Source organism: Triticum aestivum, chromosome 7A (assembly GCF_018294505.1).
Source record: "Triticum aestivum cultivar Chinese Spring chromosome 7A, IWGSC CS RefSeq v2.1, whole genome shotgun sequence".
Classification (NCBI taxonomy): Eukaryota; Viridiplantae; Streptophyta; class Magnoliopsida; order Poales; family Poaceae; genus Triticum; species Triticum aestivum.
The window spans coordinates 291,665,584-291,688,932 of record NC_057812.1 but is presented as its reverse complement, the minus strand read 5'-3'; the positions used below and the strand labels follow the sequence as shown (position 1 = coordinate 291,688,932).

Sequence of the window (23,349 nt, the reverse complement as noted above, 5' to 3'; positions counted from 1 at the left end):
GGAACCCTATTTGCTGCCCGTGGGTGTCAAACCGTCGCAGCTCCTTTGAAGCGAATCGAGCGACCGACACGATAAGAGTCGGCCCACTTTGAACGAGCAACCGGGTTTGGGAACCATTTAAAAGGTTCCCTGAGCATTTTTCATTTTTTTTCTTCATTTTTTTATTTTTTTTGTTTTTCTTTCTGCTTATTTCTTCCTTTTCTTTTATTTTCTTCTTACCTTATTTTATTTTTATTTTTGTTTCCTTTTTATTTTCCATAAATTAGAAAAATTCGAAAAATGATTGAAATTCCAATTTTTCTTCACATATTCGAAAATTGTTCATGTTTTTCAAATGTATTTATGTTTCAAAAAGAGTTCAGAATTCCAAATTCCAATAAAAGTTCAAAATTCCAATTTTTTCCTTTTCCAAAAAATATTCATGTTAAAAATAGTTCACCGTACATTGGGAAAATGTTCACTGTGTATAAAAAGTGTTCATTGTGAGTACAAATTTTATTCAGCATGCATTTCAAAAAAAGAATCAGCATATATTTTCAAGAAAGTTCAGTTTTGTATTTGAAAAAATTCACCATGTACTAAGAAAATGTTCAGTGTGTATTTTAAATTCACTTTTTAAAAAATTGTTCACATTTAAGAAAAGAATATTCATTTTTTTAACAATTTTGAAACATTGTTGGCATTCTCAAGAAATTTTGTTCACATTGTTTTGTAAAAGTATTAAAAAAGACCCGGATCTGCAGCTCTAATTATAACTTTAAAAAAAATTTGAACACTATTATTACTTTAAAGTTAACGCTGCCTTTAAGTTGTCATCAGTCACTAGGTCGTTTGGTTAGCATCTATTGCACGCTTGGCCAGGCTCTTGGGAAATGGGCCGGCCTGTTTGCTCTTGGGAAATGGGCTGGCCTGTATTAATACATATACATCAGACTATCGTATAATTTGTGAAAAGTCTATATTACCCTTTATACGTTTTGTGAGGGGGGTCTACTGAGGCGTGTCTCCATTCCTAATTGTGTGTTTAGCTTCCTAGCCGTATTAACAGTAACATAGTGACAAAAGGTTAAAAAGTAGAACAGCTGTTACACAAAGGCTCAAGTTATACCATAGCTGTACAAAAGTCACAATTACAAATGAATCATATGTATAGAAATAAATAAGATGTGAATTTCGACAATGGATGAAAAATCAGAGTATGCTAGCGGTGCCAGGACCTTTGTCTATACTAAAAAGCTCAATCCCCGGATAACTTGGGGACGAAGCTGTAGCAGAGCTCCAGAATGAGCACCAAACATCTATCAGGATCATGCATTGGCTAGAGAATACCAAGCTCTTACACCGACAATTGTAGGGTTTTCATCATGAATGATAAAAGATCTCTATTCCGATCCGCGCCTTCTGTTTGCCTTCTGTTTCTCCTTTGTCTCTGATGCTTTCTTCCTTCTGGCGATAACGCAGTCTTCCGGCCGGCATTGGTACAACGATTGATGAGGAGGAGCAGACGATCATCAAAAGGTTTGGTAAGATGAAACTCATGGGCACTAGCACCCATGGTTTATTGATATAGGAGAAGCATTCCTTGTGAGAAACCAGAAATTCGTCCCCGACGTGGCTCGAACCCTGGTTGCTGGAGACGTCACTGCGCTCTCTTGCCACTAGGCTACAGCCTAGTTCTCAAAAGGTTTGGTAAGAGCAGTGGGAATCTGATCATCAGAGCTCATCTTTAGGACAAGCTTTCACATGGGCTGCTTAAAACCCAGTGACGATCCCAAAACCCAACAGAGGGAGAAAGACAGTGCAATTTGAATCTGTGATACTGCTGCTATGTGCACCTTTGCTGCTCATCCAAACCACTTCTCACTGTACAAGCAAAGTCTGAAAACGCAACTAGGAAACTCTGTCGGTCTCCTGGGCAGGTCGAGCCCTCTCTTCTTCGCAACGAAGATGGAGATCCTTGTACGCGTTTGCGCAGGCGGCGGCGAAGCTCTCCATCGCTTCGAAGAACCTGTTCATGCATGACTGCAAACCCACTTCAGAGGGCGGATCACCATCCCGCACGGCCTGCGCAGACAAGGACACGCCGCCCTGATTCGAAACGAGCACGAGCTTCTTATTCTGTGCCTCAAGGGCCTTGCGCATCGACGCTTCATCCCTCTCCATCACCCTAAGCTCCCTGTCCATGTCTCCGTTGGCCATCATGCCCTGCCTCCACTCTAGCCTGTGCTTCTCCCACAGGTGCAGAACCTGGGAGGCAAGAGCCTGCATGGCGTCTACCACCTTCGTCTCCGGTATCCTCGCGATTCCGGTCGCCCAGTTATTACAGATGATGAAGATGGGGGGTGCTCCCAGGCGCCCCGGGGAGAACGGGGGAGTGCCGTCGTCGGTCACTTCAGGCACGTAGTCAATTCCCTTCTTCAGCCAGTCGTTTATAGTGCCAATGTAGCTCGTTTGCGCGTTAACCCATGCGGCGAAACTGGCAACCAAATCCAGCAACTCAAGCTCCAGGTGCTTGATTAAGTCGATATGGGCTTCACTGAATCTTGCAGCTGCGACAGTGGAGTCGATGCTTTTAGCTTGCGACAAGGCATGGCACTGGATTTTATGGCATTCTGACATGGCATGCCACATTTGCATCAACCTGAAATGCACCAGAGTTAAACATACAAACAGCAAAGTGACACAAGGTGCCAACATAGTGATGCATGATAGGAGCTTCTGTGTCTTGAAAAGTACTACTTGATACTGAAAATAACTTGAAGCCCAATACATCTTCCGGGTCAAATGCCTAGTCGGGTCTTGAAATCATCTCATTGGATCTGACAGCTTACCAGGATACCCAAAATTTTACGACGTAACAAACTGCGGTGCTTCAACAGAGGAAATAATCCGGTTATTGCTAGTGACATGTTTGAAGCCACAGAACCAGAAAGATTATTGTCTGATTAATTTAATGACTTCCCATTTATGATTGTTCATGGATGCCCGGAATGAAAAATACTTTGTATACCAACAAATGTGTGCTAACTGTGTACTAGAGAATGATCTAACATCTCGGTTGCCTGCTGACCCAACGCTACAATTTATCCACTCAATTCATTTAAAAAAATGTATGCATTGTGAGCATTCATCTGGAAATTATTGTTATTTTCGGAAAGAGATGCATAGCATACTACATACCCTTGAATCAGCTCATTTGTTTGCGGCCATAATTCTTCATCTCTCAGCTTATTGATCTTCTTTGAGATAGTGTTGACAACCTGAATGGCAACACTCATTTTTGTCGATAGCTTCCTGGTATAAGTTTCAATTGCCTCAAGTTTATGAGCCTCAGCACCTCTCTCATAAAGAACTTTTAGTTCCTCACATTTTTTACCATACAGCACCCTCATCTTCTCCTCGGTCTATAATAAACAGAAGTACATGAGTATAACCAACACAAGACAAAAAGGATAGAGAGAAATCAAGTACTTTTAAGTTTTTACTATGAATAAATAAACCCAATTAAGTAAAATACTTGTGCAAAGAGAGCCTTGGCTCAGTGGTTGGGTATGCGGTTATGCAGCCTAACGACCCGAGTTCAATTCCTAGAATTGACAGCTGATGCACAAGGGTTTTCCCCTATTTATTGAGGATCAAGTTTGGTGTGTGATGGAATCACGCATCAAGAAATATCTTGATACTCATTTAAAAAAAATTCTGAGGACCATATTTATCTTGGTACTCATACTAAAATGGCCGTATGCATCCCTAGTTGGTGCAGAGGCCGGGAAGTGAAATTCTCTCCCATTTTAAAAAAAAAAGTAAAATACTTGTACTACATGGCAAGGAAAGCAAAGGAACAGTGATGCCAAAGCATTTGAAACATAAACCCCTCCAGAATAAATAGAACAATAAAAACGATGGTTCCTTCAGAAGGCAGTTATCTAAATGGTACTCTTCACTAGCTTCAGAAGGAGTAAAAAAGATTAAAAAAGAAATGGTTGTGTAAATTGTTGAAACAGAAAAATGAGCAGTCTACAACTACTAGGAAACTTTATATAAAGCTAAAATGGAGTTATTCATAGCGTAAAACTCCCAATTGTCTATAACTGACTACCTGCAATATTTGTGAGCATACTCGACAGCTAGTAGCTGACATTCAAGTTTGTTAAACATAGTACTATATCGCTACTCAAGAATCTTACAACCGAGTCATCTTGGATCATATTAAGCAAGTAGCAAAGCTAATGAATGTTCAACATCACACACATAAAGACAAAATTGCACACGGATAATATCATTCAACTAGTAGAAACTAAAACGAAGGTAGTAAAGCATGCTCAGAACCTTGAGTTCTTCAAGAAGCTTCTCCTCCCACATGTAGAGCTTCTGCAATGTCGAAGAAAGGTTGCCATGTTCTGTAGCTTTGTCCTCCACAAACTGCACGAACTCCTCGCCGACCGAAGGCCGGCCACAGATTATCATCGATGAGGATACTACAGACAGAAGCAATTGAGTTAGCCAAAATTCCTATTTTCATCAGATGGCCATCAAAAGATGGAAACTCTGGAGAATGCTTCATAATCATAGATAAACCTTTCAGCCCTGAGGTCTTGGGGTGGTAAGGCATCTTCCCAACCTCGAGCACCTTGGATACATTGGCTGCAGAGTTTGCGGCATGCTCGAACTGCGACCTGATCTCCCTTGCCACCTCAATATCATCGTTGTAGGACTTCCCGGGAACCGCAGCAGCGGCATCTGAATGTCCTTCCACCACACTCTTCTCCACTACATGGACATGATGAACCATGCTGCTTGCCTCCGACGACTTGGACTCCCTGTGCGGCTCCTCGCCGGCACTGCTCCTCCCTTCGTCCTTGGAGAGCCCAGGTCTGTCGGCTTCACTGTCGTGGTTGCCATTGCTGCGTGCTTCCTTGACGACCTCTTCTTCCACTTTGGCATTCTCCAATTCCGGGATTTCGCCCCCCTCCTGCGCCACCTTGGAGGTCCGGCTAGGGGTATGGGCCGCCACGGCGGCCGGCTCCTCTTGGTAGTAAGTTTCAACTGACTCAAACGGGTTAAAGAAGTCCCAGCTCGACACCTGCGGTGGCGCCGGCGCAGCCCCATCGACAGAGGAGGCTGCCGTCTCATGGAAGCCGCCGTAGTAAGATCCGGGCAGCGGTGGCCCAGAGGCAGCATTGCCCGGGTAGTAATGGACGGTGGCATTGGTGGCTTGGGTGCGGTGCTCGTATGACACAGACAGCGGCGGCGGCTGGCTGCGGGCATAGGTGATGTTGAAGAAACCATGTCCATAGGCGTCAATGTCGGGCCCGTACCCATACGCTTGGCCGGGGACGTAACTGTAGAGCGGCGGAGCGTATCCGGAAACGAAAGGCGGAGGCACCTGCTGCGGTGGCGGTGGCGCGGACGGGAGGGGCTCGAGGCGGGGGGCATGCGGGTCGGCCTCGTCGTCGTCGGACGGGAAGCTGATGTGCGCGCCGTCGGGGCCGTCTTCGTCGTCCGAGTGGAAGCAAATGTGGCCGCCGTCGTCGTCATCGGCCTTGTTGTCGGGCGCGTCGGCAGCGGGGAGCGGGTCCCCCTTCCGGCGCTCAGGGAGGCGCGGCGGCAGCGCCGGTGGCTCGGGCGGAGGCGGCGGCGGCAGTAGGAGGAAGTCGTGCAGCGCGGCGCCGGCGGCCTTGAGCGAGGCGGCGTAGGCGCGGTGGGCGTCGGCGAGGGCGTAGCGGTGGCGAATGGCGTCCGCCAGCAGCGCGGAGCGGTCCCGGCAGAGCGCGACCGCCGCGTCCTGATCCCCACGGGGCGGCTTGGAGTGGCCGCACCCCATGGCAGCACCCAGCCACCAAGCAGCAGCAGCAGCAGAGCGCAAAACAGTTTCGAAAGTTAACGTTGGTGTAGGGATGGGATGCAGGTGGGGTGGGGTGGGATAGGATTCGGCGACTGCTGCGGATCTAGAGCAGAGCAGGTCGAGCGGGAGTCTGCTCCTTTCCTTTTGGGCAGATAGCGACCGTGCGTGCGCGAGGGATGCCCCGCCGCGGCGGCCCCTTCCGCAGTCCAGTCCAGTCCAGTCGAGTCGAGTCCAGTGGGTGGGAGGAAGGGAGGCGGAAGAGCCGGAGTGGGGGACAGGACACCCGTGCCGTACGTGGCGGCGTGGAGGGCTTTTCGGCTTTGCTCCGGTGGGAGTGGGACAGAGCCACTCGCCAGGCCACTCACGGGGCACGGGCTCACGGTGACGGTGAGCAAACCTGGTCGAGTTTTGGAAGGATCCATGCATATGAATCCATCATCTGTTCATCATGATGCACGGTGAGTCGTGATTTCGTGATGACTTCGCTGGTAAAAAAAAGGGAAAGTTGGCTACTTTTGCGTTTGTCAATCTTGTAGCCTCCGACGGGACAAGCGCTGCATGCCAAGATTCCACGTCAAAAGTGTATTTTTTTACGTCTACATTGTACCGTACTTTTGGCTTTTTTGCACGTGACGCGAGTACCACACCATGTACTGCCCGGCAACTGGCATTGGCATGAGCAAAACTACAAAATGCCAGCTGTGTCCCAAAAGAAACTAGTACACCCTCAATGCATAAGGCACCTCCGACGACAACCCGTAAATTTCCTATCGCATAATAGAGGGAGTCTGTCCGCGGATATGAACATGAGAGTCTGTCATTCAAAACTAGCCCCATAAATTGCGGACTCTTTTTTAACAAACCGGATGGAACTCATGCAAACACGGTCGGATTTTATACAAACATAATGGATTCCATACAAACCGGACGAAAGCGGTTACATTTTAGACATATTTTAACTAAAAGGGTAAAATTATGTACATGTACAGTCGTGCAGAGCTCCACCCTCACGACATGTATACTCTACACTAGTCTACGGCCGGCCGCGATGGATACCTTTGTCTTCCCAATGTCCGGCAGCCCGCCCGAGGCATATTCTTCCCTCGTTTCTTCCCTATGTCCGGCCAACGGCGAATCTACTTGGGGGGCTTTAACAGACTCGAGCCCCCCCTCCAGCGACGCAATTTTTTTTACTACTACTCTTAATGGCCCAGCCCAGCTAAATATTGGACTTCAGCCCAGCCGGACTCCACATGTTCGCTCGCACCAGGCAACCTCGTTCGTTCTAGAGAGAGAGACGGAGGCAGAGACCACCCGCTCGTGAGCCGCCTCCACCCGCTATGTCTCTTGTGCCCTAGTCACCGCCGGCCGCCGGAATCTCTTCATCGCGTGCTCATCTCAACCAACCCCAGTCTCCAACGACGGTGCTCATCCCCGACTGCTGCTCATCCCCTCCCCAACACCGTGCCCGGTGGCATCCTCGTCTGATCCGGCGGCAACGGCGAGGCCGTGGATTTGGGGGCTTGGTCAGCCTCTTGCTCGCCGACGATCAGCATCTGGTCAACGTGTCGAGGCTCCGGCATAGTTCGGCCGGTGCCGCCGCTGCTGCTCTGCTCTGAAAGTCTGAAGGTTGATTCACTTGATTAAATTTCAGCTTTTCAGATTTTTAGACTTAGGTAGCTGCCTAACTATATACTGTAGTAAATTGTTTAGCTACCAATTGATTACTGATTCATAGTAGATGTACAGTGGCTGTTGGTGGTGGTTGTTAACATCCTAAAATTAATCCATGTATCCATCTTTATTCTTGTTTGTAGAAATGAAAAGAAAGAGGACCTTGCACAGTTGGTTTGCAAGCAATTCAAACGCATCCCCCATTGTTCCTGAACCCAATACTCCCCCAACTGATGTTCTTGTTCAACCAGCCCCAGTTGAGAACTTAATTCACTCAACTCCAACAAATGAGAGCACTAATCCCTCTACCAATGTCGATGAGAGCACTATCCCCCCTACAACAAATGAGAGTATTGATCCCCCAGCCGATGAGACCACTACCCCTCGCACAAATGAGAGTACCAATCCCCCAACTAATGAGAGCACAAACCAACCACCAAGGCATCATATACTAGAATTCCATCCGAGTCAGATTTTTGGTGATCCGGCTGATCGAATACCAATAGAAGATTATGTCCCTGAAATTTGAAGTGAAGTGAGAAGAGCTTGTTTGTTGAAAGGAAGAAACAAAGCTAGAGGGCACAAATTTGAAGTGGGATTGGAAGGTAAAATTTGGTGATCTTTTCAACCCCAATGGCTAGATAGGTTCGATTGGTTGGAATATAGTGAGAAAAAGGAGGGTGCCTTTTGTTTACCTTGTTTTCTTTTCAAGAATCCATCACAGGCCACTAGATTTGGCAATGATGTATTTACAATAGACGGATACAAACGTTGGAAAACAACTTTGGCAAATTTTCAGAAACATGTTGGTGGTCCATCTAGTTACCACAATATCGCTAAGGGCTTGAGTGATGATTTCAACAATCAAAGGGCCAATGTGGGTACCAAACTCCGAGTTTACAATAAAGAGGCTGAAATAAAATATAAAATCTGCTTGACTGCATCATTGGATTGTGCAAGGTATCTCATAGCTCAAGGGGAAGCTTTTCGTGGACATGATGAGTCTTCCAATTCCATCAACAAAGGAAATTTTAGGGAGTTCTTGGATTGGTACAAGGACAAGAATAAAGATGTGAAAGATGCATTTGATAAGGGGCAAGGTAATGCACTAATGATATGTTCAGATATTCAAAAGGACCTTGCTACATGTTGTGCAATGGAGGTAACCAAAGTCATCAAGAATGAGCTTGGAGATAAGAAATTTTCGATACTTGTTGATGAGGCTAGAGATTGCTCAATAAAGGAGCAAATGGCAATAATTTTGAGGTAATGCATACGAATTTGCATAGTCTTTTATTTGTCATTGTTGTTCGTTTCTCTTCTTTTAATTTGTAGCTTTTCAAATGTGCAGATTTTTGGATGATCATGGAGTGCTTCAGGAGAGATTTCTTGCTATTAAGCACATAACAGATTGTACATCAGCCGGAATTAAAGAAGTATTGCTTGATGTGTTAAAGTACCATGGCTTGCCTATTAATAGGATACGTGGATAGGGTTATGATGGGGCTTCAAATATGAGAGGATAATTCAATGGTTTGCAAAAGCTAATTCGTGACGAGAGTCCATATGCTTTCTTTGTTCATTGTTTTGCTCATCAGTTGCAATTGGTGGTTGTCACAGTGGCTCAGTGTTGTCCAGTTATTGCTGATTTTTTTAACTATCTTCCCTTGATAGTGACTCAAGTAGGTTCATCTTGCAAAAGAAAAGATGCATTGCTTGCAAAGCATCATGACAACTTGATAGAATTGATGGGGAATTGTAAGATATCATCTGGAACTGGTTTACATCAAGAAACTAACCTTTCTAGACCAGGAGCTACTCATTGGGGCTCACATCTTAGAACTTTGCTTCGTATCTACACAATGTGGAATGCAGTGGTGGATGTGCTAGCAATTATGGTGGACGATGCCAGAGAACACTCTTCTCAAGGTGGAGCTTCGGGTTTGATTGTACAAATGGAATGCTTTCAATTTGTGTTCATCATGCTATTCTTGATAAACTTGTTGAACATCACAAATATGCTATCACAAACTTTGCAAAGGAAGAATCAAGATGTTGTTGAAGCCCTTCGTTTGATCTTGAATGTGAAAGAAGCTTTGCAAAATATGAGGGACAATGGGTATGAGTCATTATGTGACCAAGCAAATAACTTCTGTGAGGAACATGGCATTGAGGTGCCAAATATGGATGATCTTGTTGGAGCTATGGGGCAATCTGTTCGTTCCAAGAATAAGGTGACTCGACATCATTATTTCAAGGTTAGCATATTCAATGTTGCTATTGATGCAACTCTCACTGAGATGAATCATCGATTCAATGAAGCTAACACCGAGTTAGTGGATTGCATGTCTTGTCTTAATCCGGTAAACAACTTCTCAAAGTTTAACATTGACAAGCTTATTCGGCTTGCTGAAATTTATACTAAGGATTTTACGCAAGCTGAATGGTTGTTGCTAAGATATGAGCTTCCAACATTCCTTACAAATATTAGGAGAAGTGAGGAATTTAATGCATGTCCGGATGTTTCTACCCTTGCTCGGTTGATGGTTCAAACAACAAAATATAGAACTTTCCAATTGGTATATCGCCTCATCGAGTTGACATTGATTCTTCCAGTGGCAACTTCATCGGTCAAGAGGATATTTTCAGCAATGAAGATCATCAAAACTGATTTGCGCAATAAGATATCAGATGATTGGCTTAATGATTTAATGGTTTGCTTTGTGAGAAAAGGATATTCAGAAGTATTCCCGATGATCAAATTATGATATGATTCCAGAAAAAGAAAGATCGAAAAGGACATTTGCCTCCTGAGTATAATGTGATTTCTTAGAGGTATGCCTCTGTTTTTCTACTAGTGTTGATAGTCACTTGAGGATGCCTTACTATATCACTAACAATTCTGCTCATTTGGACAGATGGCTTGTAGTTTGTCTCTTCGATTTTGGTGTGGAGGTGTTCTGCAACTACTAGTATCAGCTAAGAAGCAACACGCAACACCAATATCATTGTTTTTGTCTTTTTTTTTGTTGCTTCTCTAGTACTTGATCTATGGGTGTGTGAATTGTATGAAACTTTATCAATCATGCTACTAGTTTATGGGTGTAAACTGCACTTGATCTATGGGTCTGGGAAAGTGTGAGCATATTTGGATGATTGGATTATGAGATAAGGGCTATTTTTGCTAAACAAATTCAAGTTTTTCTTGAAACATTGATATTTTTCAAAAAATCTAAAAAAATTCAGTTAAATAGTACATGTTCCAAATAGTAATCTGGGAAATTTTGAGCTTATTTTGACGACCGGATTATGAGATAAGGGCTATTTTTGCTAAACAGATTCAAGTTTTTGTTCAAAAATTCATATTTTTCATAAAATCTGAAAACAAAATTCAGTTAAATAGTACATGTTCCCAGTAGTAATCTGGGAACGTTTGAGCTTATTTGGACAAATGGATTTGGATATAATCATCTTTTTTTCTTCAGAGTAGCGTTTAGTTTTCTTGGCATAAACTTTGAGCCCAGCCTTCATTTTCTTTCTAGATTTGTCGTTGTGTCCGGCTACGTCGCTCATCGGAGTGGCAAAAAGGGTGCTTCAGCCGAAGGGGAAGGTGCTTCTGAAGGGAATATGTCCTAGAGACAATAATAAAGTTGTTATTTATATTTCCTTATATCATGATAAATGTTTATTATTCATGCTAGAATTGTATTAACCGAAAACTTAGTACATGTGTGAATACATAGACAAATAGAGTGTCACTAGTTTGCCTCTACTTGACTAGCTCGTTGAATCAATGATGGTTATGTTTCGTAACCATAGACATGAGTTGTCATTTGATTAACGGGATCACATCATTAGAGAATGATGTGATTGACTTGACCCATCCGTTAGCTTAGCACGATGATCGTTTAGTTTGTTGCTATTGCTTTCTCCATAACTATACATGTTCCTATGACTATGAGATCATGCAACTCCCGAATACCGTAGGAACACTTTGTGTGCTACCAAACGTCACAATGTAACTGGGTGATTATAAAGATTCTCTACAGGTGTCTCCGATGGTGTTTGTTGAGTTGGCATGGATCAAGATTAGGATTTGTCACTCCGATTGTCGGAGAGGTATCTCTGGGCCCTCTCGGTAATGTACATCACTATAAGTCTTGCAAGCAATGTAGCTAATGAGTTAGTTACGGGATGTAGCATTACGGAATGAGTAAAGAGTAACGAGATTGGACTAGGTATTGAGATACCGACGATCGAATCTCGGGCAAGTAATATACCGATGACAAAGGGAACAACGTATACCGTTATGCGGTTTGACCGATAAAGATCTTCATAGAATATGTAGGAGCCAATATGAGCATCCAGGTTCCGCTATTAGTTATTGACCGGAGACATATCTTGGTCATGTCTACATAGTTCTCGAACCCGTAGGGTCCGCATGCTTAACGTTCGATGACGATCTGTATTACGAGTTTATGTGTTTTGATGTACCGAAGGTAGTTCGAAGTCCCGGATTTGATCACGGACATGATGAGGAGTCTCGAAATGGTCGAGACGTAAAGATTGATATATTGGAAGCCTATGTTTGGACATCGCAATGGTTCCGGATGAAAACGGGAGTATACCGGAGCACCGGGAGGTTACTGGAACCCCCAGGGGGTGTATGGGCCTTAGTGGAAGAGAGAGAGAAGAAGCAAATGAGGGGCGCCCCCCCCCCAAGCCCAATCCGAATTGGGAGCCCCCCCCCCCCTTTCCTTCCTTCTTCCTCCTCCTTCCTTCTCTCCTAAAACCAAACACGGGAAGGGGGAATCCTACTCCCGGTGGGAGTAGGACTCCCTTGGGCACGCCTAGAGAGGCCGGCCTCTCCCCCTCCTCCACTCCTTTATATATGGGGGAAGGGGCACCCCATGGACACACAAGTTGATCATTGATCTTTTAGCCGTGTGCGGTGCCCCCCTCCATCATAATCCACCTCGGTAATATCGTAGCGGTGCTTAGGCGAAGCCCTGTTCTGGTAGCAACATCATCACCGTCATCACGCCGTCGTGCTGACGAAACTCTCCCTCGAAGCTCTACTGGATCGTGAGTTCACGGGACGTCACCGAGCTGAACATGTGCAGATCGCGGAGGTGCCGTACCTTCGGTGCTAGATCGGTCGATCGTGAAGACGTACGACTACATCAACCGCGTTGTCATAACGCTTCCACTTACGGTCTACGAGGGTACGTAGACGATACTCTCCCCTCTCGTTGCTATGCATCACCATGATCTTGCGTGCCCGTAGGATTTTTTTGAAATTACTGCGTTTCCCAACAGCTTCCGTGGAGCCCCGACGGGTGTGCCCTGGATGATCTGAGATAAAGACCGGATAGATCACCGGTTGCACAAGCTAGCGACGTGTCGGCGATGGCCTCCATGGGATACAAGCGGCAGCGGCCTCCCGTGTTCTACTTCTCCTCGATGATAGCGGCGGGTGTAGACGTGTTGGTGCCACCTCGTCGACATCCGCACAAGCCGGCTTCTTTCTCCGCATGCATGGCACGGCTACGCGCACATCGACGGCGAATGGCGCAATCGTAGGCACTGGAGGCGCGATACAACGCGGCGTCATCGACGACAGCGACGATGCCCATGCCGCCGTGGCAGACTGGAGCAACTTGACACTCCTCCTCGAGCTGGCTTGGAGCTGCGAGTTGCTCCGTCGGGCTTGGAGGTGGAGCAGCGAGCTGCCTAGCTCGTATCAGACGGGCTCGGCAGGTCACCCAGCCGGCTTTTATGCCGGAGAACTGCTCTTCTAGCTTGTCGGATGCCATTGAATGATTGGAGAAAATGGTGGAAGGAGGAGATGGAGAGCGGCGGAGTGGTGCAATTCTTACCTAGCGTCTGGCCTCGTTTAAATAAAGAGCAGACGAGAGGAGCCTGCTCGGCATTGCGTTTAATGCCAGCCCGCTCGTGAACGGACGTGTGGCCAGAGTAGGTTTCTCGGCTTCCACGCGGGTGTAATGGAGGCGTTTGAATGCAACGAGGAGGCGTGTTCAGCCGAACGTGCAGCGGGCGGCGCCCTCAACCGGGGCACCTTCAATGACGAAGGCGGTGAGAGGTCGCGTCCGCTCTGAGCCGTTTTTAATGTGAAACGATGTGCTCTACAGCAGCATGAATGTGGACAGTTGGACGACGGGCGGGAAGCGAAGGGAGGGGTGTTGGTGGGCCTTTGGTGCGTTATTATGCATTGAAAGCAGTAAGGCAAATGCCATAAGGCCCTCTTATATTTTCTAAATATAATCTTGGGATTTTTTTAAATATTTTTCTGAGTAATGCGATAACAAATAAGTTGTCAAAACATTCATGTACGTACATAAGAATGTTCATATGTGCAATAAATTGTTCATCACGTGTTTCAAAAATATTCATGTAATAAACAAGTTGACGTGTTTTTTTCAAGAAATCATGGATTTGAAAACGATAACCATATACATGAAACAGAATGTTCATCATATGTGTTCATGTATGCATAATAGTTATATTTATGAAATTAAAGGGATGGAAAAAAGAAAAATACTATACAACCAGAACAAAACAGAAAGAAATAGAGAAACTAGAGGAAAACCGAAGTAAAGCGATAAAAACCAGAAAAAAGCTGACAGAGAAAAACCCCGGAAACCCTGTCTAGAACAAAGGTCGACATTTCGGGCACCCCTATTTCTCGCTTTAAGCGAGCACCGGGGGAAGCCCCGCGTCGGTGGTGGCCAAGATGGGCCGGCCCAGCCGCGTAGGAGGCCATGGCCTGTTTTTTCTTCTGTTTTCTATTTTTGTTTTTTTGCTTTAGTTTTGTATTTATTTATAATTTAAAATATTCAGAATATATATATAGGACTAATTTTCTATACTCCCGGGAGTATGTACTCCCATCTTCAACATACCCTGTAGACGCATTAATTATATCTTTTTATCATTCTCAATATACTTCATTAAATATTTTAGGATGCCCCAATACGAGTTTTGTGGAAAAAATATCATTTTTGACGTACTTTTTTGCAATATACCTTTCTCACATACGAACAAATCAGTATATATGTAAACCTTTAAAAATATGTAGATTCACATAATTTTTTTCATTAAAATCATTTTAAGGTATCTAGTAGTTAATAATGAAGTATATTAAAAATAATAAAGAGGTATAAAAGATTCATCTATGTGGTATATGAGGAGCGGGAGTACATACTCTCAAGAGGATACAACCATTTTCATGAAAAAAATTATGTTGCTAAAAAATATTTCTAGATTACACTAACATCATATAGAACACGACTAACAAGAATAATTCATGAGGGAAGCCACGGTTGAGAAGATAGCCCGAAGGTCGGGTTTGTACAGAGGAAAGTTCAGGCGCGTTACTCAGGCAGTTCAGGTTGTGATCAGAATATTGTTTACGTGTGTGTGTGTGCGTCTATATATATATATATATATATATATATATATATATATATATATATATATATATATATATATATAATGTTACTATTCATCACTCAGGGTGCAGAATAAGTTATTCTTCATCCAAGGTAATCTTACGATCATTTCATAATTAAATTACGTTTGCAATTTAAATAGTTACATTCCTATTGATTCACTACGTAAAATTTGGCACAAGAAAATAAAAATATAGATCATAAGCCAAGAAAATTTGTAGTTTATGTGTATTTTACACTATGTTTTTACATTTGTAATTTTACATAACATAAAATATTTTTTACAACGATTATATATTTTCTTACGGTCTCTTTTTACGTCGAAAATAAGACAAAACTTATGGAACGTAAAATTACGGGGCATTGATGATAAAATAAAGGGGAGTGAAAAATAAATATTTCTCACCCAGGGTGACGAATAGCACGACCCTATATATACTCATGTTTTATACTCCCAAGTGTATGTACTCCTATAGACTAAACAGGCTAGCGGTTGTTAGATCGGCTGTTAGATCTATTTACTGATTATTGCACCGACTAATAAATGATTTTTAATTGCATGCATGCGTGAACAAACAGAGATATTTGAGGGATCCTTCTAAATGGATAAGGTTGCGCTCGTTCAAGTCTTACCACGAGCCTAGTAGTTCAACACTTTTATATAAAAAATATATGCATGGCTAATATATACTATTTTTTGCACGTGAGTATATACCACGTCTTATGAAAGATCGTACTCTGTTTTTGTAGGGTATATATACTGCTATTTGAATTGTAGTATATAGAGGTTTTTCTACATGCAAAGTATGTGTAGTATGTTTTTTTTGTTGTGTGGAAAGTATATGTACTATTTGTGCATGGCCAATATATACTAATTTTTTTTGGTAAGGAGCATCACTACTTTTTTATGTGAGTATAAGTATATACTTGTTTTTTATATTGTACTATATACTCCTTTTTTGGTCTGGAAGCATATACTTTTTTATGTGAGTATATACCACTTCTTATGGAAGAACTCTTTTTTTTTCACATCAGTGTATATACTGCTATCTGCATTGTAGTTTATAGAGCTTTTTCTACATACAAGTATGTACTATTTGTGCACGACAAATATATACTACTTTTTTCGGTATGGACCATATAATTTTTTTTGTAGCTGAGTACGTACATTTTTAAATTGTAGTATATACTACTACTATTTTGGTCTGGAAGCATATACTTTTTTAATTAGTATATACTTTTTTAATGGGGTATATACCACATATTGTGACTCTTTTTTGGGTAAAGGAACATATACTATTGTTATTAATATGCTTCACTTAGAAATATAATTAACAACAAACTAAGGAGTATTCAGAATGAAGATAACAACAAAAAAGGTATACTCCATTCAAAAAGAAGATTCAGCAAAAACATGTACAATTTGTATGGCACTGAGCAAACAATAGTATAGGTAAAAGAGTAAGAAACCAGATAAAACATTGGGGGTATTAAATTCTTTTTATATAGCATCAAGCACATAAGGCTTCTGCAAAGCAAAATGAAGCACTCGTTGAAGAGGGAAGTGCATATGCCCTTTTACAAATAGAAAATTAAAGCAGCAAGTTCAGTAAACTGATACTAACATAAAGGAAGCAAGGTAGTGTACTCTTCGACAACTAAACAGGTAGGATCCTCTAGCTTTAATAAAATTAGTAGTTTCTACACAGTAAATTAGCAACCGGAGCTACTGTTCCTTTTGCTAGGTATACCAATTTCCCAAGACGAAACAACAGCTGGGTACATTTGATCATTTATCCACTAGCAGAAGTAATTAAGAAGTATGCCAGTAATCAGTTTACGGCTAGCTGGGTGCCGCTGGCCATATGACCGTGAGAATACGTTGGAGATCGACAAGCACACCACGCATGATGTTGCCACCCTCAACTGACCACCAGAAGCCACTGAATTGATTCTTCCGTTCTAGACGCCCTAAGCCGCATGCCTCCAGTGACAAACATAGACCACACAAATATTCTTCCGTTCACAGAATTAATGTCAGCGAACGATGAGACCCATCTCCTCAAAGGGACCGTATATTCTTATTTCAGATCCGGAAGCAAAGCAAGAGGATTATGATCAATGGATAGAAATATGTTGCAGATCTAGCCGTGGAAGACGTTTAGTCTATCAAATCAAGGAGGATAACGACCCCCGCGTCGCCTGGGAGAGGCGACTCGGGGGAACCCTAGCCCGCCGCGCCGCCACCCCCTCTCCCCGGCTCCCCTGCCGCGCCGCCGCCGGAGGAAACCGCCGGGCGAAGCCCGCGCGGCGGACGGCGGCGGCGGGGCTTCCCGCTCGCGCGCGCGGCGTCGTTCCCGACGGCGACCGCTCCAGGTGGGGAAGGCTCGGCCTCCGGCGCTGCGGCCGTCGTGGCGCTCCCCGGCGGCCCTCTGCTTCGTCTCGCGCTTCTCCTTCTCTGGGTGGGTGGAGTGGCGTGGCCTGGAGCTTGGCCGGCCGTGGCGGCGGCGTAGGCGTGCGGGTGCTTAGGCGCCAGATTGGTCCGCGCCCGATCTGGCCCGCCGGCTGCTGTTGGCGGCGAGGAAGGGATCTGGCGTGGTGGTGACGCCCCATAGCGCCGCCGCCGCACCCCTCGCCTCCCCTCCCTTTGCTGCCGCCTAAGGGCCTGCCAATGATGCGATTTTGGTGGTCGGGATCCAGATCGGGGGAAACCCGGGTCGGCTCCGGCCGGCCGCGACGACGACGACGCCTGCGGGCGCCGATTTCTTCATGAAGACGTCTGTCAAGGTCTGCCCTTCCACTCCCCACCACCTAGCTTCTCGGGTGAAAACCTAACTCCGGTGGGCGGCGGCGGCGTCTTTGGCGCCGTGACCTTCTTGAAGGCGCCGCCTTGAGGGCTGGGTGGTGGCGGGCGCTGTTTGGGGTGGGTAACAGCTGCTGACGGCGTGCCCTTCTTCGCCCAAGCCTCCGCTTTTCCTCCGACGCGTCCAGGTTCTCCTGGGGGTGCCGTTTTGGAGTAAGCGTTGGCTGGGGGGAGGGTGGAGCGGTGCTCCATCTCACTCATTGATGGCGGCGGATGTCGGCGGCGTGGCGCTGTGGAGGCTCGACGTCCGATGCACGGAGATGGACTCGCGCAGGAGGAGGTTGCTGTTTGGCGTCATGGTGGCGTCAATGGCGGAGTGGCCAGACATGGTAGATGCCTCAATTTGATCTGAAGACGGACCTGTGGAAGATGGCGGCGACGACACACGAGTGCGTCTGACCGGATTATGCCCCAGACCAGGTATGTGGCTCGGCTGGGGCTTCCGAATGTGTTTCGGCTTCCGGCTATTGATGTTAGGATTACGTGAGTGGTCTGGGTAGTGGCCCGGCTAGCTCTCTTTCATCATATTGAATAGGAGTAGTGGCATATGTTGCCAAGAGGGTGGATTCAGGCACATTGGTGTAATATTTTGTATGGTCATCGTGAATAATCAATAAAGTGGCCGTATGCATCTTCCAGATGCAGAGGCCGGGGGTCATCCTCCTTTTCTAAAAAAAAAAAAAAAAAATCTAGCCGTGGAATCGGCATGCACAAAAAGTTCAAGAACAGATCGTTGACCTTAGATTTCAATCAACCTCAAGTCCGGTTGTGCCGTGCTCTCTGATCCATCAGCCGGTTGAGGTGCTAGATGCATGTGAAGGAAATGATTAGCTCATTGCCGCCCGATAGATCAATTAATTAACGATCAGCTCACCTCTCAGTAGGATGTGCTTCGATGGCCATAAGATGAGCTGCACGCTGATGTATCTTGTGGATTAAATCCACCGGAGATCACCAATGATTGATTCCGCCGGTGAGCGCCGACGTCGGTCGAGTCGGCCTGGCTAGCTAGGTATTAATGGGTAACGAAAATACCTATTGTCACGGGAGTTGTTTGAGTCAGGGAGATAATTGAGTCCGTATCAAATTGTTTAATTAGATTAAATATAATTAAACAAAGACTAAACGGGCAGGCGTCTGTTACCTGCTAGGACGTGTGTGCATGCGGTTTAAAGATGAGAGTATGTACTCCTAGGAGTACTAACCCATTTTCCTATATATATATATATATATATAGTGTTACTATTCATCACCCAGACTGCAGAATAAGTTATTCTTCATCCGAGATAATCTTACGATCATTTCATAATTAAATTACATTTCGAATTCAAATAGTTATATTCCTATTGATTCACTACGTAAAATTTGACATAAGAAAATAAAAATATAGGTCATAAAACAAGAAAATTTACAGTTTATGTGTATTTTAGACTATGGTTTTATGTTTGTAATTTTACATAACATAAAATATTTTTTACGGCAATTATATATTTTCTTATGGTCCCTTTTTGCGTCGGAAATTAAACAAAACTTACGGAACGTAAAATTACGGTGTATTGATGGTAAAATGGAGGGGGGTGAAGAATAACTATCCCTTACCCAGGGTGACGAATAGCGCGACCATACACACACACACACACACACAAAACACTCTTCAAAAATACATTTGGATGATTTGAACAAGTATTTGAAAAATGTTGGAAAAGTATAGAAAAAATGTTGAAAAAGTATTTGAAAAATCTTAAACAAGTATTGGAATTTATTTGAATAAGTAATAAAAATGTTGAACAAGTATTTGACAAATGTTGAATAAGTACTAAAAATTGTTAAACGAGTATTTGAAAAATGGTGAACACGTATTTGAAAATGTTGAATAAGTATTAAAAATGTTGAACAAGTATTTAAAAATGTTAAATAAGTATTAAAAATGGTTGAATGAGTATTTTAATAATGTTGAACATGTATTTGAAAAAAATTGTTGAAAGAGTATTTGAAAAATGTTGAATAAGTATTTAAAAAATATTGAACAAGTATTTCAAAATGTTTAATAAATATTAAAAAAATGTTTAATGAGTATTTAGAAAAAATGTTGAACATGTATTTGAAAAATGTTGAATAAGCATTCTGACAATGTTGAATATGTATACAAATAATGCTTATCACTTATTAAAAAATGTTTTTGACATATATGAAAATGTAGAGTGAAAACGAAAACAAACATAATAAAAATGAAAAAATGAAGAAGAAATGTTAGACTTGTATTTGAAAAATATTGTTGACATGTACAAAAAATGTAGAATAATAACCAAAAGAGCAAAGAAAACCAAAAATATAAACAAAATACAGAAAAGAGAAAATAAAATTAAATAAACAAAGAAACAAAATGCAAAAAAGAATGAAAAAATGGAGAAGGAAAACGTATCAAAATAAAACAAAGAAAATCAAACAAAACAGAAAGAAAATACAAAAATCTACGATATCTGAGAAAGAAAGAAAACGGCTCAAATGGCATAAAGCAGGTCGCGCCCCTAGTACTAACCACAAGTGTAACGTGGTTGTAGTGGCTAGTAGCGCGCCTGATATCCCGTGCGGCCAGACATCTTTGCTCGACATTTCGGCTGGCACTGCACAGCCAAGACGATATCTCGCTCATGATGAGATGTAGCCTCGCATGGCCTCTGACTCTCCACTAAACGGGCCAGCCCAACACTATCCCCTGGAGCGGGTTTGCAAAGGTTCTATTTAGCGCGAGCAAACGGGCCAGCCCAATTATTTTGAACCTTCAGCAAGACATCTCTGATGACTTGATTTGATTTAGGTGATAAATAATCGCTGTGTGACATATCGGCTGGCACTGCACAGCCAAGACGATATCTCACTCATTATGAGATGTAGCCTAGCCTGGCCTCTGATGCTCCACTAAACGGGCCAGCCCAACGCTATCCCATGGAGCGTTTTGCGAAGGTTCTAGGAACCATTTCAGACTGGAACCTTCTGTGTTTTTTTCTTTGTCTTTATGTGCTTTTTAATCGATTTTCTTCATTTTTTTTCTTTTTTTATTTTATTTTTCATTTATTTTTCCAAATACATGTCAAATTTTGTCGATACACGTTGCCAATTTTTTTGTAGACACACATAACATTTTTTATACACATTGAACATTTCTCAAATACATGATGAACGTTTTGTCAAATACATGTTTTAGTATTTTTTTAAAACAAATGTTAACATTTTCAAATACACGTAGAAAAATTTCTGGATGGTACGAAACCCTGGTTAAGGAGGGTTGTGATAGACTTGGCAAGCCAACGTCAAATTCCAGCCACTCTTATGGAGATAAAACCTAGAAGAACATCGTTGGGGCTTAACCCTCTCAGCGACGCGCCATATCGGAACCTGGGTGTGGTGTCAAATGGGCAAGGGCCAGGCCGTCACCCCCTTGGTGGCACACCATATGTTGATCCGGATACGGTGACAAGTGAGCAAGGATCAGGTCATCGCATCCTTAGTGGTGTGCTACATCGATGCCGGGGCGTAGCGAAAAATGAGTAAGGGTCTTCGCATACTCGACAAGTGCGATAGGTAAAGGAAGTTATCTGAGCCTAGGAGGACCTGCTTAGGTAGCTGGAGCGTAGGGTCCTACGGGGGCTAGTCGATAGAGTGGCGAGGAGAGATGTTGATATCCTTTGTGTCCAAGAAACCAAATGGAGGGAACGGAAGGCAGATGAGGTGGAGGATACCGGCTTCAAGCTATGGTACACGAAGACAGTTGCAAAACAGAAATGGAGTAGGCATCTTGATTAACAAGAGCCTCGAGTATGGAGTGGTAGACGTCAAGAGGCATGGGGACCAGATTATTCTGGTCAAGCGAGGACTTAGTTCTCAGCGCATATGCCCCGCAAGTAGGCCACGGTGAGAAAACTAAGAGGGAGTTCTAGGAAGGCCTGAAGGACATGATTAGGAGTGTACCTGTAGGCGAGAAGTTCTTCATAGGAGAATTCATGATTAGGAGTGTACCTGTTGGCGAGAAGTTCTTCATAGGAAAAAACCTCAATGGCCATGTGGGTACATCTAACACATACTTTGAAAGGGGTGTATGGAGGCTTTGGCTAGGGCATCACGAATTAAGAAGGAGAAGATATCCTAAGCTTTGCTCTAACCTATGAAATGATCGTAGCTAACACCCTCTTAAAAAGAGTGAATCACATCTAGTGACTTTTAGTAGTGGTCAACACTCTAGCCAGACTAATTTCATCCTCTCAAGAAGAGAAGACAAACGTGCTTTCCTAGATTGTAAGGTGATACCCGGAGAGAGTGTTGTCCTTCAGCATAGCTTGTGATGGCTGATGATCGCTTTCGGATTCATTTCCGGTGGGATAAGCATACCAAAATAGCTAGAACATAGCGGTGGAAGTTTAAGGGGGAGACAACTTAGGCTTTGAATAAGAGGGTCATTAAGGAGGGCCCTTGGAAGGAAGGAGGTGATGCAGACAATATGCGGTTGAAGATGACGACTTGCATTAAGTGGTTTCAGAGGAGTTTGGAGTGCACGGGGGAAGTAGAAGCAAAGCTAAAGATACTTGATGGTGAAACGATGATGTCCAAAAGGCTACTAATGAGAAGAATAATTGTTTCAGTTGCACCTGAATAGGAGTGCAGACAATATAGAGAAGTACAAGGTGGCAAAGAAGGCCGCAAAGCGAGATATGAGTGGAGCAAGGGGTCGGGTGTATGAGGACCTCTACCAACTCTTAGACACCAGGGAAGACAAAAAGGACGTCTATAAGATAAGCCAAGATCCGAGAGAGAAAGATGGGGGATTTTGACCAAGTCAAATGCATCAAGGACGAAGCAGATGAACTCCCGGTGACCGACCATGAGATTAAGCATAGATAGCAAGAGTACTTTGACAAGCTATTCAATGTAGAGAATGAGAGCTCTACCATTGAATTGTACGACTCTTTGATGATACCAGAAGGCATTTTTTGCGGCGAATCTAGGAGTTTGAGGTCAGGAAGCCTTTAAAAAGGATGAAAGGAGGCAATGCGATGGGCCCTCGAAGACATAGTGATATTATGGCTAACTAAGCTTTTCAACCTCATGTTTGGAAAATAAGATGCCTACCAATGTTCAAGAACAAAGGGGGTGTTCAAAGTTGTATTAATTACCATGAAATTAAGCTGACGAGCCATATAATGAAGCTATGGGAGAGAGTCATTGAGCACCGCTTAAGAAGAATAACAAGTGTGGCCAAAAATCAGTTTGGTTTCATGCCTGAGAGGTCAACCATGGAAGCCATTTTCCTGGTTCGATAACTTATGAAGAGATATAGGGAGCAAAAGAAGGACATGTATATGGTGTTCATTGACTTGGAGAAGACCTATGATAAGATACTACGGAATGTCATGTGGTCAGCGGCGGAGCCAAGAAATTAAGATTAGGGGGCCAAATGATTCAAATTTCTGATTACAGGGGCCAAACTACACTGATGCATG

The 23,349-nt window shown here is 43.7% G+C and overlaps 1 protein-coding gene across 1 annotated transcript; it reads right to left on the bottom strand.

The window, feature by feature from the left end:
* Positions 1–1,066: 1,066 nt before the first annotated feature.
* On the bottom strand, positions 1,067–6,251 carry LOC123152560 (protein ALTERED PHOSPHATE STARVATION RESPONSE 1). The gene is made up of 4 exons (XM_044572081.1): positions 4,579–6,251; positions 4,330–4,478; positions 3,181–3,404; positions 1,067–2,641 (listed from the first exon to the last, which is right to left on the bottom strand). Exons 1-4 carry the CDS (start codon positions 5,822–5,824, stop codon positions 1,891–1,893), a joined length of 2,370 nt encoding a protein of 789 aa, XP_044428016.1. The 5' UTR covers positions 5,825–6,251; the 3' UTR covers positions 1,067–1,890.
* Between the last annotated feature and the right edge of the window lie 17,098 nt (positions 6,252–23,349).

Bases quoted from the DNA above. Each gene is read 5' to 3' on its own strand.
- LOC123152560 (XM_044572081.1), bottom strand. From the start codon at position 5,824: ATGGGGTGCGGCCACTCCAAGCCGCCCCGTGGGGATCAGGACGCGGCG. The intron at 4,479-4,578 runs GTTTATCTATGA...TTCTGTCTGTAG, and splicing joins CAAGACCTCAGGGCTGAAAG to TATCCTCATCGATGATAATC. The intron at 2,642-3,180 runs GTATGTAGTATG...GGTGCATTTCAG, and splicing joins ACAAATGAGCTGATTCAAGG to GTTGATGCAAATGTGGCATG.